The sequence below is a fragment of the Drosophila mauritiana genome, chromosome 3L, assembly GCF_004382145.1.
Source record: "Drosophila mauritiana strain mau12 chromosome 3L, ASM438214v1, whole genome shotgun sequence".
NCBI lineage: Eukaryota > Metazoa > Arthropoda > Insecta > Diptera > Drosophilidae > Drosophila > Drosophila mauritiana.
The window spans coordinates 9,045,148-9,057,425 of record NC_046669.1 but is presented as its reverse complement, the minus strand read 5'-3'; the positions used below and the strand labels follow the sequence as shown (position 1 = coordinate 9,057,425).

Genomic DNA, 12,278 nt, shown 5'->3' with positions numbered 1-12,278 from the left:
TATGTTTTCAAAAATGTTAGTTGTAGTCGTTCAAATGAGATATAAAAGATAGAAGCTGTTGAAACTCAATAAAGGCATGTTTATTTCTATAAATACGAAGGAGATTGTGACGTATTGGATATGAGATATTTGTGATGCTTAATAATAGGTCTTAAATTAATATCACTTTGAAAAATGGCACAGGAATGGCACTGGCAAAGCTTCATTCCCCTTGCTTTCAGTTTTCTATGACTTTTCTAAATCGTCAATTAGACTATAGTTCTTGCTTATATGGCCAAGTTTGATGCCCTGTTTGATTAGTTCTAGTGCTATCTTTTTATTGCTACTCGAAGGACCAATAAAGGCCACGACTAGTTCATCCGCATTTTTTGGAGGTTCACAGCTGTGATCCCAACCTCTGGCCTCGTAGATATTTTCGTCCCCAGCCGCAACGAAATTATAGTTAATGTCATTATATCCATTGCTCTCAATGTGAGAGTTTTGCATAAGGCGCACACGAAAAGTGCACTCGGCTTGAGTGAAACATGATGGAGTACTGGTTGCCACAAATCTCACGCTCTCAATTGGCAGCTTCAACGGAGTAAGTGGCACTATAGGTGGCTGGGCCAACCAATAAGGTCGGGTAACTAGCTTCACAGTCTCATTGCTTAGCAGTCGCACTGAAAATAAATTTTTTAAATAAATATCTTTTCCCATTTTCTACTTTCAACTGCATTACATGATGTTGGATCCCGCGTGTATCGTGGCCAATCCTGCATCAGCTCGAAAAGCTTCTGGCCAGGACTTTCGGTGGGACTAACTTGGCGATGGGCATATATATGGTAATCCGGCTGCAATCTATGGAGCCGTACGCCCTCGTCCATCAGTCGCTTGGCTGCTTCGATTTGTCGAGCTGGTGGCTCCATATTCACAAAGGTTCCGATAAAGGCTATGCTAACAGAGATGGCGCCATATCCTTTCACATGCTGACCCTGAATGTGCCAGCCGCGTCCTACGTAGACTTGACCATCGCCGCCCACCAAAAAGTTATAGCCAATGTCGACCCAACCGAAAGATTTCATATGGAACGCCTGAATGGCCTTCATGCGGTATATGCAAACATCCTGAGAAGAGATAGAATTCAGATTTATGCATAACTTTAAATGTTTTAACAGCTAGGTTGGCAAATATTGGCCGAAAATATTAGAAAGGTTTAATTAGCTCCAAATAGTGATGAAGAATGGGGGTTTTTCCCGAAAAGTATGTCGATCTATAGACCAAAACCCCAAAGCGGGGGTTTTTTATGGCAAGCTATTGAATTATTATATCGGTTTTACGAGGCTTTCTAGGAAAACTTTTGGTTGAATATTTATATAAATTTTTGTAGATCCCGGTAAGAACAACTGGTTTAAGTTATCAAACATAAAATGTTTTATCGTTAGGTAAGCTAAGTAAAACAATATGGCTATAAGTAGCTTGAAAGCAATCACCCTCATATTTACAATATGAAATTAACAATTTAAAATTCCCAAAGTAGGACTTACCTCTTGTTCGCATCCTTCGGTTGCCGTGTGGTGAATGATAATATTGGAGACGGGAAGCTTGAGGTGCGGGTACTTCCCACTGGGTGGTTCCCCCTGCCATTCGCTGCGATCGAGTATGTGTAGGCCCTTGTTCGACGAGCTCGTGGAGTGGGCTAAACCAGGTTAACAATTGTATTGGTTATTAAATTGTATTCAATCTTCGATTCGCTTAGATGACTCACACATCATCCACGTGAAATAGCCAGCTGACGAAGCCACAATCATTAGAAGAATCACGCAGAGATAGAGAAGCTCCAGGCGAAATCTTTTCGCATTATTTATCGGTTCTTCTGGGAGAGGAGTAACTGCCGCTGTTTTCGGCATCTTGAGATGTTTTGACTAAATCGCACTACCCGCAACCGCGATCGATCTTCGTAAGACGAACGTCCGATGCCAACTGAAGTGAGTTCGCACCCGATCTCAAGTCCGGTTGTTTATTTCTGTTGACGGCTCCAAAAAACCCCCGACATTTGAACTCTTAAAGCGACTGCGCAGTTCGTAAGCTTGTCGATAAGAGATGTTCACAGCTATAAATAAATATATCACTAAAGAAAGCTTTTTAAAGCTTAATATAGGGTGCTATTTTCGGAACAGGGTGCTGGATCTCTAAACGCCGCCCACTTGAGATTAGAAAGAGATATTAGATGGCAGCGAGCAGTTCAAGAAATGGGAATCCCATTTTGTCAAGGGGGCGTATACTTACTCTTAGCGTTTTTGGAAGAAGCTAGCTCTTCGTGGACCGAAGTTATGATGTTTTCCGGTTTCTTGGAATGATTGACCGACTACAGTTAGCGGCTACAATTTGATCAACTGACCCAAAAAGAGTTCTTCACGATTATTTTTCTGTTTTATTAAGTCATAAATAGAACGCAGATAGATTGTGTTAAGTAGAAAAAGAAAGCGGATTTAGCAAAAATTTCGAACTCCCTAACAAACTAACCTCCGGATAAAATAACCCCCTAAAAACTAAACTCCGGATAAAACAACCTCGAGGCAAACCAACCTCCGAAAAGGAATCACTCCGCCAGCCCTACTAGTTGTAATGAGAGATTATTATTTTAAAATAGTCGCGAAAGAAAGAAAAAATTCCAATAATCGGGGAAGCCCCTTAAATCGCAGGGAAGAATGCGTAGAAAAGCCAAGCCATATTACACCTTTTCCGGTTTCTTTCTTTCAAAAAATTCCCCGATTCCAGTTATCAGCTAGTTCTTGACCCCGTACATGATTGAAATTCACCAAGTAAATCATTTTGCTTTATTTAATATCACATTTCTTTTAACGAATCGTTATTCTAGCTAAATCGAATATGCCACACATTAAAGGGAGAACACCTATGATACAATATCAATACGAAAATGAATGATAGTATTACAAAATATATTATCTTAACCTATTCACGACCAATGAGTCCAGTTGGCGAAGCTATTGTAGAGCGCATCCGCCTTAAAATCGGTTACACTTGGCATCAGTTTGCTGCTCGCCGTAAATCGGTAGTTGGGTGCAATCTTGCCCAGCTTGACGCCACGCTCCAGCAAAAGTCGAGTCACACTGAGTTGCTTGGCCGACGGTTGGATGGTCTTAAAAGATCCGATATAGGCGAAGCTAAGACTCCTCGAGTCATAGGGTATATTGTTCATGTGGGCTCCCATTTTATCCCAGCCCCGTCCCACATATACATTTCCATCTCCGCCAATCAGAAAGTTGTACGAGATATCACACTTTTGCGACGATTCTATATCGTAGGACTGCAGCAGACGAACTCGGAGCACACAGATCGCCTGTGTGTTGCAGTTTTCTGAGTTGGTGGGCAGTGCTATGACCAGTCCCACGGGCAGCTCCAGATCGGGAATCTCCTTCTGTGGCGGCTGTGCGAGCCATTGCTGACGCTCCACGAACCTCAGTATTAGTCCACCACCAATGTTGTCCAGATCTGTAGATTTTTCAAAAATAAATTTTAAGTTTTAGTTATACATATATCTTTGACCATGCATAAATTTTTAGTTAATACATTTAAGCGGATACATTTTTAGTTATTTTAGTTTACAAATTTAAGCGGCTTTTTGTTTAGATGTGATGATATATTTATATATGAATTTGTATATGATATTTGTTATTGATTTATAAAAACTATGTTAAATTTAAAAGTCTAAAAACCAATTATATGTATGTGTGCGAATAGTAAATATTTGAGTAAAAGTGCGAATAAATGAATTTGTTTAATGAAATTTTATTTCTATGTAAATGTAAAATATAAAAATGAACGAAAAAATTAACAATCTTAGGATTAAAAATCTAAAAATAATTTTTGAACACCTTTATTCGTTCTTGATTGTACTAATTATAACTATTGAGTCATATGCAGATCGGGCCAAGTTTTCGTCAGATTGTACCAGTTATTCCAGGTTTGAATGATTCTATATAGCTCCTCACCGGGCATCAAAGTGCCTGTGATTTGCCGATGTCCCAGCAGTTGGTAATCTGGCCTTAGTTTCTTGAGGCGAACACCTTGAGCGATGAGCAGCTGGCACGCTTCTAATGACTTCTGCGTCGGCTCCTGTCGTCGAAATGTTCCCAAAAAGCTAATACCGATGCTGTTGTTATTATTGTCCCTCGTATGAGCGCCCATGTAGTTCCAACCACGCCCCTCGTAAATACGTCCATCCCCGCCCACGAGGAAATTATATCCAATTTGACCCCAGTTGAAGGTGTCCATGTGCCTGCTTTGGGTGACTCGTGTCCAATAAGAGCAGGACTCCTAAATAATAGATTAATCTTCGAGTGAAATATATGAATTATCGAAATTTGAACATACCTGTGTCTTACACATCTCGGGTGGAGTCTCGGAGATAATTACCTTGGAGACCGGAAGATTAAGGGTCTCTAGCTTTCCTCTAGTAGGCATACCACCCCAGCCCTTTATACTGATCACTACAAGTTTTCCATCCACATGGACTTCAGGATCATTCGCTGGTTCAAAGAGATCAGCTGTGTTAGTAACCCTTCGAAGATTTTTAAGGGACGGATGCAACGGATTATAATCTTGTATTTCAACAAATAGTTAAATCTAATTAAATCAATAATCTAGATCAATAATCAATGATTGTTTTAAAATTTTTCTTTAGGTTTGCATCCAACCTTTAACATTTTCTTAAGAGGTTATACGTACGTCCGTGTATCTTTTGGTAAGAGTGGTACATTCGTGATATTCCATTCAACTCAACCATTGAAAAACTTAAATTTTTCTTAATTTTGAAAGGGGTTAGGTGGGGAATGAGGTCGAATAAAGCGCGTTTGTTCGTCATATTTCTACAGACTCTATTTACTTGTAATTTATATATAATACATGACTTATTAGATTTCGTGTGACCAGTGTGTCCACGTCTTAATGATCTTGTAGAGCTCCTCCCCGGGACTCTCCGTGGCACTCAGTTGTCGATGGCCATAAAGCCGATAATTGGGCGTCAATTTCTTAAGACGAACACCCTCTTCCAAAAGCAGTTTGCATGCCTCTAACTGCCGTTCGTTAGGTTTCCTTGTCGTGAAGGTTCCAATAAAGGATATCCCAATGCTTCCTCTATTATAACCCTTGGTGTGGGCGCCCACATAATCCCAGCCACGCCCCTCGTAAACACGACCATCGCCGCCCACCAGAAAGTTGTAGCCAATGTGGTCCCAGCCCCAGCTGTCCATGTGAAACGATTGGACGACATTCACCCGGGCGGAACAGACTTCCTTCGTTGGGAAATGTCGGGATCAAGCGTTATGAACGATCAGGACATGGACTATAGAATCTACTTACCCTCGATTCGCAACCCTCAGCGGCGGTGTGCGAGATAACCACCCGATTGATGGGCAACTGTTGCGCATCCAACATCTTCTTGGCAGGTCTTCCGCCCCACTCGGCCACTTTTAGGATCACCAAGGTGCTATTATCGACGACATCCAAGCCCGCTGCATGGAGAGTTTTGGAGTTAGCATGGCACGAGAGCGACCAAAACAATAGTAGTGATTACTCGCGAATTCTTAGTTTTTGCATCAAGACATTAAGGGAGTACGAGTTTTATTATTTAACATTTTTAATCACACTACTATTGTTTTGTGAGCCTTTGGGTGACGCACGAGTTCCATTCACTGGCATATTCCATTCAATTGAACTTTAGGCCACACTTTTGATTTATAGTTCACTTCACAACACTGACAAGTGATAAGTAACGCGAACAGCAAGATGAATAATGTACCCAATAACGACTACACAATGTTTCTTATGAGTTATGTACATACAGGATGAGATTAAGATGGATTACACACATGCTGGTTGGGATGGTGAGATGGAATGTGTTAGAGCATGAATGCCAATTCGGGTTTCGTTTAGTAAGGAAGCTCTTTTGCACACTTAGCGGGTAACAAAACTGTACCTATTGTTGAATTGATTGGAATATTTGGTCTGTAATCGTCGTCATCTCTGATCTTACTTTGGTTCAACGTCTTTCCGAAGAGATTTGTGGTGGTGGCCAGTACGATCCCCAGCAGGAAGGTTAAAGTTACAAAAACCACAGTTACTGTGACGGCCTTGCGTCCAACAGTATTGGGCAGAAAAGGACAAATTGGTGGGGTTTGCGCAGGATCTTCATGTTTGGAGCCTGCAAAGTGTGGTTAAAGTGTGGGTAAGTAAAGAAATGAAAAAGGCAAAGATTTCTAACGGCATAATAATAAAATCTATTGCTTATGAAAGGCAATAGACTTAATTTTATCTAGAAACAGTTAAGCCACTATTGTTAATGTTTAATATATTCGTTAAACTTAAAAAAAGAAATGTTGATTTACGTAGGATTATATAATTAATTCAGTTTTCTATTTAGCCTATAACGCTGCCAGCAAAGTAAAATCAAAGATTAACTTGGTTAAAATGCAGCATTTCTTCTTACGCTTCACTAGCCCCTCTTCTAGGATTTCTAAACGTTTTTCGTGTTCCCGCAGGGACTTTTCCAACCACTTGCTCATTTGTGCTCCAGTTTGCACCCCGTTCAGACAGGTGTCACATTTCCACCTTAAATTGGGCACCGTTTCCAGCACTTTCAACTGATCCTCGGACAATTCCGTGCATTTGCGATGACAGGAGCGAGCACAAAAGCCATTATCACACTCGATACGTCTGTCATTATCTGCGATTATCCCGTGACACTTTAGGCAAATTTCAAGCGTGTTCCTCGACATTCTCCGATCGCTTTATATGAACAACTGATTCCGATCGGTGGGTACTTTTCCCGATCCGTGCGCACATACAGGAATTGTTCTTGTTTTTTCACTTTTTCATTTAGCAAGTATTTAAGCCGCACGAAAACACAAGGAAAAAAATCCCCCCGCTTTATATGGGTATTTATTGCGAGATCCAGGGGAAGCACCTGCCTTTATAAAAACAGCACTTAACTACAGCTGACTAAATTTACACTCGAGCCCCTGGTTCAATTCCAATTGGAGATTTTGAGTTCTGGTTGGCGATTTAATTATGGTAATTGTGAAAACGAATCAAGTAAACAATTGCAGCTGCTATGGCTTTTTTTTTGCTTAATTATCGCAAGTTTTCACCGATTTGATTTACGAGCTGAGGAGCCTTGAAACCGGCAGAGATACATTTTCTTTTCGTGAATGAAATTTTACTTGTTTTTGTGCAGAGATTGTAGTCGGAAAACAAGGAGATAAAAAACGAGTTCTAGAAGTAATAAAAAATGTATTAATATTTAAAAATACCCGACACGTGGGCGTTAAAACTTTTTCTCTCATGAATTTTATTTTATGTGAGACAAATTTTGGGTTCGTGATTTTCATAAATATTTTATAATTTTCAAGCTAAAATATTTTCTATACGTAATCAAATTTATTTTCTGTATCTTATTTGAAAAATCTTCCAAAATGAGTTTTGTTGCCTTGCGCAATTAAATGCATTTAATATGTTTTTATAGTAAAATGTAGTATTTGTTCTAGGCGCTTGCAATGAATCTGCCTGCTTTGTGGGCCATCTGCTAATCTACCATTCGCAGCACGGTCATTAGACCTGGCCAATTGGGTTGAGTAAACAAATAGTCACACGCGCTCAGTTTGGCCCATTAAAGCAAACAGAACGGCGGCAAGGTGAAGACAGAAAAGAAACGTAAACAACGGCAGCAGGAAATCGCAATATATATATTTTAAGGATATATATCCAAGAAGAGATATATTTTATAACAGAAAACTAAAAAGTTGAAATTATGTTCATCGAACTAACGATCCTAAGAATTACTATGTAGAAACTATCGGAAACAATCGGAAATCGATATCAGTACACTAATATTTAGATTTTGAGATACAATATATTAAATATATAATTATATATATATATATATGAATATATATTATTAATCTTACCAGGCGCACTGCCATTCGTGCTGGGTCCACCATTGAATGCGGGGTTTTCCTGTCCACCAGCTGGTCCCTCGCCCGGTTTCCACTTGTCCCGATTGTCGATGAGAAACTGTTGTATCGTCACGGGTCCCTCGTAGAAGTGTTTATCACCGAACGTCACATCTGTGGAGTTGGTCAGAGCGATGCTGCCAATGCCCTGCGTGGCACCTCCCGCCGAAGATGTGGGCGTGGCCACGGCCAGACTACCGTTCAGTATTTGCTTGGCCACAATGCCAGCTTCCAGGGGATTGGGTGGTGGTACTGCCGCCTCACCTGGCGCCACATGACGACTGATCACCGTTAGACCCTGGTTAAGATCGCGCAGGTGTGAACTGTTGGGCGGGTAGGTGACCTGGTGACCCAGCTTCTGGACCTTATAATCCTCCGCTTCGGCCTCCGAATCACTATCAATACTACTCGAATCGATGGCATTATCATCGATGGACACAACGGAAATGGTGGTGCTCCGTATGGAAACCGCCGGCGAAGATGTCTTTCCAGTATTTTCCGTTGTTATATTGACAGTGTGCTCAACGCTTATACGCTTGGATTCCGTTTTCTCTTCCGATTTCGATTGGAACTGCCCTTGGTCCGTCCCCCGATCTTTGGTCTCCTTCTCCGGTCGAAATGCCGCCACATTATCGTTCAGTATAACGCCTGAGTCTGTGGACGAAGTACTGCAGTTTTTTGGTCCAGTCGACGGATCGGTTACTCTACGTTTCGCATTGGGACATTGGCTCATTTCCGTTTCATTGCTGAAATGCATGTCGAACTATCAGGACAGTCACGTAACCAGATTGATATTTTCTCTGGATCTCTGAGCGTTATGTGTTGGCCTTCCTATTTAGCAGATTGGGTGGTACATTATTGCAGGGAATTTTTCACTTTTTTTTTTCTATATGGCAAATCGGCTGACTAGGCACGGCTCTCAGCAAACATCACATCATGAGCATCTGCAAATAAGTGTACGTTTTTTTTTGGTCCCGGTTAACTTGATGATAATAAGCTAGTCAAATTTAGTAAAATTTCCAAGAAATTCTTTGTTTGAATTGGGCCAAAGTGGGCTTAACTTTGGGCAGGCACTTCGGCTTTATGGTACACTCAGTTTTTTTATATTTTTGATAAAACCATTTAATTCCCTTGTGTGCAAAAATTTTTAGAACATTGAACAATGTAGTGCTGATAAAAATATGTTATTTGATAAGCTAAATGATATTTATTTCATAGCTTTGAGCATTATTAAGTGTTTTGTATAACACGCACAATTAATGAAATTTTTCGTCAGTTATTTATTACTTTTCAATTACACATGCTTTATAAAAGTGATTTTATTGTTATCACAATCAATTAAATCGTTCTATTTGCCAGTTGCAATATGATTTATAAGTACAATCAACGGTTTCAGTTCATGTATACACGATTGTTGATAAGCTCGATTGCCAAGAGAGTTTTTAAAACGCGAATAAAAAACGTAGCTGCTGTTGTATGGCAGTGAAGTTTGTATAATTAAGATATGAGGGTATTGAATAGTATTCAGTTTACTTATATTGTATGCCACTCAATTCGATTCAAATAGTTGGTCAGTAAGCTCGCACGAATGCAAGGCTTATGCAAATTAGCTATAATCATTGACGTAGTTTATTTACTTAAGTGGATTCCGAGAAACACAAAACACACACAGTGGCTAGTGGTAGTTGGTACCCATACATACATATATGCATGTTATGCTTAATTTTGGATATTCGAAAGCCGCGAGTGACGTCTTTAAAAGGCTGAAAGATCATTATGGGCATATGCCATGACGTCTTGATGGAAGATACGAAGGTTTGCCAGAAGGTGTGCCAATTTCAATACAGTAACTGTCTTTTAAAGAATTCTGCGAATTCTGATAAGCCCGATGGAATTGGAAGGGTAGCGACTTTATACTTTGTGGGTAGAATCGATGTTCTAGAGAGTTGGCACAGAGCACGCTTTTGAGATAACACGAAGTATAACGACAACGGCTACAAATGAGGAACGGAATGGCACTCTGAGTTTACTGAGCGCACCAATACACGTGCACCACTGGAGCGGCGGCCATTGTCACTAATACACGCACAGATCATCGCAATATGGGTGCTCTTTGTTTTGGTTGTATTCTGTCTCGGAGAATCGATAATAATTAACAACTCTGGTGTTTTACGTGTTTTCAAAATTATCATTAAATATGGCCTATGTGCAAATTAATTGATTTTCGATCGATGTTTCGATAGCATGTTTTTTCTTTTCTTCACTTCCACGAATTCTTTCACTTCCTTTTCGCGTTTCGAAAGGCTAATTAAGATTCCTGGAACATAACACGATTTGAGAACCAAGCTAGTTTGCACTTAAATACCGATATAATTGGTCAATTATTTTTAACATATTTGAGTGCTCGATTACGATTATATCGAACTGTGTAATATTCTATGTATCCACTCTATATTCTATTCTATATAAGCACTTATATCCTTACGCACTTTAAATCGCCGACGAAAACCGTTGCAGCTCGTAAATATTTGAGCGTCTATACTATATAGCCGATTTGTAAGTCGAACTTTTTATACTGTTTCGCGCCAATTTCGAATCATTGAGCAGCGGCGCGTTCGAGTGACTCTGATCAACTGAGCGGCGATCAAATCGCAGCGGCCTGAAAAGCTGGAGCGTCTGATATGGCAGCGTGTGGGGAGCGTGTGATGGGAGAGCAGACCGCTGAGAAAAAACAAAAAAAACACAGAGAGAGTGATGGGAAGAGAGCGGTCGGCGTTTTTGCGTTTATTTAACCAAAGTTGTTTAATTTGAGTCGGATTTTCAGGCAGTCCAACTTGTTACCGACTTGCATTTTAATAAGTGATTTTTCAAAAGATTTTAAGAGTGCAACGCGAAAGCCTTGTCCCAAAAAAACTTCTAAACCGTTTTAGAAAAGAGCATTTTTTAACATATAGTGCTTACATGTTACATAATATGAAGATGTTCTTTTGTATTTTTTGTGCTTTTTTTTAGTCGAGCGGTAACCAATAAAGTATATTTATAAATTGCAATGATTTAAATTTTCCTTTATTTCTATTTTTAGTAACTTTTGATACTAACTAGTGGTACAACTTTTTTTCTCAATCGAAACTGGTTTAAACGAAAAGCGAGTGATCCTAAGAAACCGAAAGAATTCCGATAACTGCATCTGGCGAGCTGCATATTTCGGTTTTTCCGAGCGTCATTAAGTGGCGGAACCTGTTCCCGATTTCGGGTTTTTTTTTTATATCTTCCAGATATTAGTCAAATTTATAATGAATACTTCCAGCTACGCCCCGTGGCTCGAGAATGGCCTCTCCACTTCTCCCACCTGACGATGACTGTTTGTTTTTGTTTAGTTGTTTAGTCGTCCGCACCGACATCGACACAGACAAATCGGCGTATACGTATTATGTATGTATGTATGTATATATGTATATTTTTTTTTATTTATTCAACCAATAAACAACAAAGATCTCCGGCTCTCTCCCGGCTCCCAAAAACACTTTTTGGTACAGACATTGCAGTGTGGGCAAAAATGTGAACATTTTAAATTGCGCTACCATTTCCGAGAATTGTTTTGTTTTGCGGCCCGCAATCGGTTTTTGGCTATTTCACTTTGTGGTACAGACCAGTAATATATACATATATACATAGTTTTTTTTTCTCTTCCAATTCCAGCTTGACCCATTGTACTTGTGTTGAAAAATATTTAATGTAATTATGGGCGAACGGCGGTTGGGCGATCTCTGATAGTTTGAAAAGGGCGCCGGGAAACTGTTGATGGATAAAACGTAAAGAGCAACAAATTGGCGAAACGAATTCCGAACACGCTTACAGAAAACAAAAATGCAAAATATAATAATAGTTGGAAAGCGCAACGAACTTTAAACGAAATGGGTTTAGACCATTTCTAATATTTTTTCTCTCAGTGTGCCTGACTTACTGATAAGCTTTTCGAGTGGCCTTTAAAATGTTTGATTTTATTGCAGCTTAAGTTCTACACCGAACATCTAATGATTTATGCCTTTTGTAGCCAGGCAATCTATTCTTTGTTGACCCATTTTATTGCGAAAAATGTCAGTAATTATTGTAAATCATTTCCAATGAAGCTGATAATAATTTCTTTACAACAGTTGCGAAATCAATCACCATAGCTCTTTTTATATACCTACCTCTACATATTTTCTTTACTTAATTATTATTAATTATTTTTACTTTTTTGGTTCCCTCTTCGCATTTGTGTTTTTT

General features: G+C 39.6%; 2 protein-coding genes across 10 annotated transcripts; both read right to left on the bottom strand.

The window, feature by feature from the left end:
* Positions 1-58: 58 nt before the first annotated feature.
* LOC117140001 (peptidoglycan-recognition protein LF) lies at positions 59-2,031 on the bottom strand. The gene is made up of 4 exons (XM_033302711.1): positions 1,745-2,031; positions 1,524-1,675; positions 719-1,103; positions 59-659 (listed from the first exon to the last, which is right to left on the bottom strand). The coding sequence occupies exons 1-4, from the start codon at positions 1,884-1,886 to the stop codon at positions 226-228; spliced, it is 1,113 nt and encodes a 370-aa protein (XP_033158602.1). The 5' UTR covers positions 1,887-2,031; the 3' UTR covers positions 59-225.
* Positions 2,032-2,802: 771 nt separating this feature from the next.
* Positions 2,803-10,659, bottom strand: LOC117139885 (peptidoglycan-recognition protein LC). Of its 9 annotated transcripts, none has more exons than XM_033302555.1 (5): positions 7,965-9,139; positions 6,035-6,202; positions 4,375-4,529; positions 3,876-4,317; positions 3,403-3,492 (listed from the first exon to the last, which is right to left on the bottom strand). In XM_033302555.1, exons 1-4 carry the CDS (start codon positions 8,764-8,766, stop codon positions 3,907-3,909), a joined length of 1,536 nt encoding a protein of 511 aa, XP_033158446.1. In that variant the 5' UTR covers positions 8,767-9,139; the 3' UTR covers positions 3,403-3,492; positions 3,876-3,906. The 9 variants fall into 9 exon arrangements, with proteins under 9 accessions (XP_033158445.1, XP_033158444.1, XP_033158447.1 ...); XM_033302559.1 differs by lacking the exon at positions 7,965-9,139 and adding an exon at positions 6,488-7,230; XM_033302554.1 differs by lacking the exons at positions 3,876-4,317; positions 4,375-4,529 and adding an exon at positions 10,499-10,659 and having other exon boundaries at positions 2,803-3,492; positions 5,978-6,202; positions 7,965-8,953.
* Between the last annotated feature and the right edge of the window lie 1,619 nt (positions 10,660-12,278).

Bases quoted from the DNA above. Each gene is read 5' to 3' on its own strand.
- LOC117140001 (XM_033302711.1), bottom strand. From the start codon at position 1,886: ATGCCGAAAACAGCGGCAGTTACTCCTCTCCCAGAAGAACCGATAAAT. The intron at 1,676-1,744 runs GTGAGTCATCTA...AACCTGGTTTAG, and splicing joins CTATTTCACGTGGATGATGT to CCCACTCCACGAGCTCGTCG. The intron at 660-718 runs GTAATGCAGTTG...ATTTATTTTCAG, and splicing joins CACGCGGGATCCAACATCAT to TGCGACTGCTAAGCAATGAG.
- LOC117139885 (XM_033302554.1), bottom strand. From the start codon at position 8,766: ATGCATTTCAGCAATGAAACGGAAATGAGCCAATGTCCCAATGCGAAA. The intron at 6,203-7,964 runs GTAAGATTAATA...CACACTTTGCAG, and splicing joins CACGAATGGCAGTGCGCCTG to GCTCCAAACATGAAGATCCT. The intron at 3,493-5,977 runs GTACAGTTTTGT...AAAAATCTACAG, and splicing joins TCCAATCAATTCAACAATAG to ATCTGGACAACATTGGTGGT.